Here is a 5,848-nt window from a genome sequence, read left to right on the forward strand (position 1 = left end):
AGAAATGTACCTTTGATACAGATAAACCAGATTGAAGTTGTGAACATTTCGATTTCCTACCTGATAATAAACTGTAATTATCGCCAGAGACGAATCTGTCCATCATGGACAATTAACCGACTAATAAAACTGCTTTGTGACTAACATTCAGTTGATTATTAATGGGGCAGACCTAGTCGGGTGAAAGTGAAAGTTTATTTTGTAAATGTCAGCATTACATCAAAGCAAGATGGACCACATTTATCTGAACTTTTCACAATTAGTTGTGGCAGCTGTAAAACAGTAAGAACCATTTTCAAAAAACTTCCACATTATTTATTTATATATTTAATATATTTACTCAGTTTTAACAGTGGCCATTTACATTGAATAATGAAATGAGACATGACTCTTTAAATGTGGTTTAATTTAGAGGACTAAAATGAGAGTATGAATGGCATTTTAAAAGCAGAAAAAAAGAAAAGGAGGGAAAAAATTTAAGAAAATGTACAGGCAAAATATTTTAGCTTTGAGAATGAAAACCAACCTGTTTGTTCCTCAGCATCTTCAAGTTTTTAAGTTTCATCATCTTCATAACTTCATTCTCCACTTTAATAAATTATATCTTTATAACTGTGCCACATGGATCACAAAGAGTTTTTCTGTGTGTTTGGACACTCTGTCCCGTTTAAAATGAGAATAATTAACAGAAAGACACTAAATCTCTGGGTGCATCTCAGTGCACTAAGGGAGTCAGTCAGAGTGATGTTAGAGGCCTTGAATCACTACAAACACATGGTCCATATTTATTAACCATAAATAATAATAATTATAATAACAACAAGAAAAAAACATGATTTAGCGTACAATGACGTTTAGTATTACATTGAATAGATTCAACTTTTAAAAAATGCTATCTTTTGACTAAATATCTTCTCTTTGCATTTACACCATTTTGAGCAGCAGGTATCATCAACTTGCGGTGATTCAAAGCAGTGAATCATTAACTCGGAACATGGAAAAGGTTTGTTTCTATACTGTAAAGTATATTGAGCGCATTGTAAACGTGATTTAAACATTTTAGGTAATTAAAAGCAAACATTTCTTCAGCTGAAACACAGGCGCAGGAGCACGGCGCAGCCTTTAGATGTCACATCACCGGATCAAAATAAAAGTCTTGTTCACACACTTCCGCGTCTACAATCCGAAAAGTGAGACTGTGTTCTGGGTTGACTTTTCCAATTAATAACAAATAATATGCAAATCTGTAAAATATTATTATTGCTATTTCTTGTGCTTTCATAAATGTGTATGTTTAAAGAAAATGTCTTTTTTTGTTTTTAGGAAAGATTTTAATGTGTATGTAAACTCTTTTAACGGTGTGATTCTAATAAGCTAATATAGTATCTTTGGATTAATATGTGTACCTCTCACTGTCTTTTGTTCTTATTCTGTCTTTGCATTTGTATTTGTTGTTCTTTTGTTGCACAATAAAAATAAAAAAAATCAACAAAAAAGTGAAAATGTCCATATATATTTCTATCAAGAAAACACATAAAAAAAATTAAAAAAAACATGTCAGAGGTATTCAGAGTTGCTGTCTAATTGAGTGCTGAAAGTACTCTATTTCCTATTTATGTAATACACCCATTTAAGTCATGCATAAATTAATTACATTAATACATTAATCCTATTTCCATGTCCCAGCAGGCACACAAGGCCACTAGACATTTGGTATAATTTTGGTTACAATGTAGTGCAAACAAAATCCTTTGTCAGTTATACATTTAATGTCGGTTTTGATGTTTTTAGGTTGTGTTGTAAAGTAAGCAAATTCCAACATCCATTTGACGTCAAATACTGACATTTGGTCACGAATTACAGTAACCAAGTTCCAACATTTTCTAAACAGCATAATAAGAAACAAAACCCAACAAATTCGCAAAATAATATATCCTACAAGACCTTGAGGTGGTAATGAACATGCAAGTAGAAAATATGACACAGTAGGGGAAGAGTGGGGTAAGATGAGCCATTTTTTACTGCAAAAAAGCAGAAGTACAATGAAAGTATCTAAAGTAATTTTCAGGATGTTTCCAATCACTTTGAATAATCAAAATGCATCTAAAACAAAGGGTTCTCTGTGTTCCTGTGGCTCAAAACAAACCAAATTTAGAATTTCAGTGTTTAATTGTTTGCATTTCTGAACAATATGTTGAACACTAAAGTTGAAACCTTCTCAAAAACAGACTAAACAGAGTTTGTAGTGTAAATGTTAACATTTTTGCTTTAAATGTGACCAATATCAGATTTCTAGTGTGAACAGTTCATGGTTCTTAACTGGCCCTCATGTGCAAACGAATGATAAAAACAGGGTTTTCAGGTTATTACACCAAAATCTACCTAACTGCTTCTCAAAACTAGCCCAACCGTGTTCAGGGGGTAAATTCCACATTAGAGTGGTTGGGTCAACCCACAAATTTGGAAAACAACCAGAGCAAACAGTGGAAAAAGAAGCCCAATTCTGCGAAGATATGGTGTATACGGATTTGGCTACACTTACACAGTACACCGTCATACAGAAGTAAACATGGAGGATATAAAGTAAATGATTATGTGTTTAATAATATTCTGATCTGCTGCAGAAGACAGCGAAATTATGCACAGGTAATATGAAAAATAAAAGACAAGGATGTGACAAAAGACAGAGTTTTGAAAATTTCATGAGACGATCCCTCATGTTTTGCTTGTATATAGAGTTGTAACTGTAATGCTTGTGAGTTCTTTCACAACTGATAACATTGAGTAGCATGTAAAATCTTTTAAGAGACACACTGCAAAACCGGCTAAAAGTAGGCGATTTAGGAGAAAATCTTAAAAATAATGGGCATGTTAGTCCTAAATTTAGGACTCCTAAATGTTTGCTCTAAGTGAATTTCACAAACCTCTCTGTTGAAAGAAAAAAATATATCACAGAAATTCGAATTGTTTCCACTGCCAATACCATTAAAAATATTACAAACCATCAACTTTTAAGCATTAAAATAATTAATAAATGGTTTCCTATAATGTCTTTTGGACATATTCCATTAGGATTTAGTGGTCACCAATAGACAATGACCAGTTATCAGCAGAGATTAACAGGCACTATAACAGTTACCATTAAAACCAATACAATTTCTATTAACCAGAAAAAAAAAATAATGTGACTGTTTCCATTTTATTTTTATTTTATTTCTTTAGTAGCAAGGCTAAAATGACTAATCCTCCACACATCCTTTTAGGTTTAGGAGGTTATCTATGCTCCAAATTTTCCTTTGATTATATCCTTGTTTTCATTTACAGTTTGGGTAAGAAGCTGTTCGGTTTTCTTTTATGTTCGCATGTCTTACTACCAGCATGAGTTTTCATGTGGACATCAAGGCAATATTTTTGTTTAAAGCACCTTGGACATTGAGAACACATGAAAGTTTTTTTTCTCCACTGTGACTGTTTGTGTGTTTATTAAGGTTTGATTTATGATTGAAGCTCTTTCCACATAGTTTGCAGGTGTAAGGCTTTTCTCCAGTGTGTATCATCATGTGGGCATTAAGGCCTTGTTTATGTGCAAAACTCCTTTCACATTGAGAGCATGCGTAAGGCTTCTCTCCAGTGTGAGATTTCATGTGGTATTGAAGTTGGCATTTTTGACGGAAACTCTTTCCACACTGTTGACAGGTGAAAGGTCTTTCTCCAGAGTGGATTCTCATATGAACATTAAGGCATCCTCTTTCAATAAATCTCTTTCCACACTGTTGACAGACAAAGGGTCTCTTTCCAGTGTGAACTCTCATATGGTAAGTAAGGTTTCCTGTTCGAATGAAACTCTTTCCACACTGTTGACAGGTGAAAGGTCTTTCTCCAGTGTGAATTCTCATGTGGACTTTAAGGCTTTCTTTTCTGTTGTAAGTTTTTCCACACTGTTGGCAGGTAAAAACACTACTTTTTATTGTCGTCTTTTGTGCTTTTGTTTCCGTATGCGAGCAACTATATGATTTTTCTCCAGCCATGAAATCATGTTTCTCATGCTGGAGATCATCTTCCTTTTCATTGAGTTCTTGACTCTCCTCTTTCAGTGTCATCAGGTCTAATGCAAAGAAGACAAATCCAAATTAACACCATTTTTAATTACTCAAAGCACAAACATCAAACCCAGCAACATTGAGATCTTAAACACAATAAACTATTAAAGGAGGAGTTAAATGTAAACTCAAAACCTATTCTCATCTCCCCCTACAGTGGAAGCATTTCGTATTAAAGACATGGATTTTTGTTTTTACATACTTCATAATAATTTGTTTTTATTAGATTTAAATCATATTAAGAATTAGATAAGGTATCATATGATGTTCAGTTACAGGTTACTTGTGTGTACTTGTACTAACCCTGCCTACTTAAAATTTCGTATTATCTTATTATTTTATCTAATTATTAACTAACAGCTGAAGAGAAATTTAACAGAATTAAATGTAAAATAAAAAAAGCATAGTCTTCACTGTAAGAATTAAACTTGATTTGTTTATTATTACAGCTACAGAAGCTTTTGTCTTTTGTAGTTTGGTTATCATTACAGATGGCAGAGGGAATAGTGTGAGCTGTTGACGTTTTAAGAGCTGCATGGATCCAATAGACTGTTACACACATATTTTCATTCTCAGCTGTTTGTGTTCACTTAAGACATAACTGACGATGGTTTATGTGAATAATCATTATCAATAATCAAGTGCAGCATTTTGACAGTTTTGTGTGTATATGACCATTTAGGTATGCAGTATAAGCTGAAATTGTATTTCAATTAATTGCCCAAATTTCTTGCAAGAAGTAAATAACTAAAAGCTTTCTGCCTCTTGACTTATTGGATAGAAAATTGGCACAACAGATACTGCTGCATAATTAAGTGATTAAAGTGAATGCTTTTAATTTTAGAAGCAGATATTGGGTTTAATGTTACAGAACAGAAATGTTCAGGCTTATTCTGTATTACTGTTACAACCTAAAAGCATAATACCATAATAACAGGATTTTATTATTTGTCTGGTCATGTGATCTCAACATGTCTGTCCAAAAACTACTTTAATTACGACACTCTTAAACATTCTCACAAATATCATTCATTTCTGTAGAGCTAGACATTTCAAGGATAAAATCAGTTCAGCTTTGAGAATAAAAAACCCAACCTGTTTGTTCCTCAGTTTCTTCATGTTTGACTCTGAATGCTTCTTCAATCTTCATGTCTTCACTCTCCTCTTTAATAAACACCATCTTTATAATAGTGTGTCACACGGATCTCAGTTGATTCAGGAGGGTTTTTCTGTCTTTGGACACTTTTGTCCTGTTTAAGATGAGAATAATTAACAGAAATTAAATTACTCTCAAAATTAAATTCTAACTAAATCTCTATGTTTTTCATTTATTCAGTTTTGGCATTCAATTATTCATACATAACATTTCATAGATTACACTTTCATGAAAACATTCGCAGTTTGTGAAAGTTATCATTATACGTGTTTATTCTAGTTTGTTTCACTGAATGAGTCGATTCAAACGATTCGAATCACTGAATCATTTCTCCACTGATTTGGTTCAAATGATTCGGATTTTGTCTCACTTTCTACTTGAACCATGGACTGATTCACATTTAAGGAGCAAAATGAGTCGCACATTTTCTGTCATTCATATGAGGGTGCACTTTACTCGCAAAAACAACAAAGAAATTCAATGTTATATTTAAGATTGACTCGTTTATTTTGTATACCTTGTAAAAACGTTTAAATTGACACCAATTTGCATTGCTTAAAAAACTTAAAACCACAAACCTTTCTTCAGCCGA

General features: G+C 32.8%; 1 protein-coding gene across 1 annotated transcript; it reads right to left on the reverse strand.

Moving 5' to 3' along the window:
• Window positions 1–2,006: 2,006 nt before the first annotated feature.
• Window positions 2,007–5,343, reverse strand: LOC141325660 (uncharacterized). Its single transcript, XM_073834425.1, has 2 exons — window positions 5,196–5,343; window positions 2,007–4,105 (listed from the first exon to the last, which is right to left on the reverse strand). Exons 1-2 carry the CDS (start codon window positions 5,278–5,280, stop codon window positions 3,387–3,389), a joined length of 804 nt encoding a protein of 267 aa, XP_073690526.1. The 5' UTR covers window positions 5,281–5,343; the 3' UTR covers window positions 2,007–3,386.
• Window positions 5,344–5,848: the final 505 nt, after the last annotated feature.

The sequence above is a fragment of the Garra rufa genome, chromosome 2 (genome assembly GCF_049309525.1).
Source record: "Garra rufa chromosome 2, GarRuf1.0, whole genome shotgun sequence".
In the NCBI taxonomy this organism is placed as follows: Eukaryota; Metazoa; Chordata; class Actinopteri; order Cypriniformes; family Cyprinidae; genus Garra; species Garra rufa.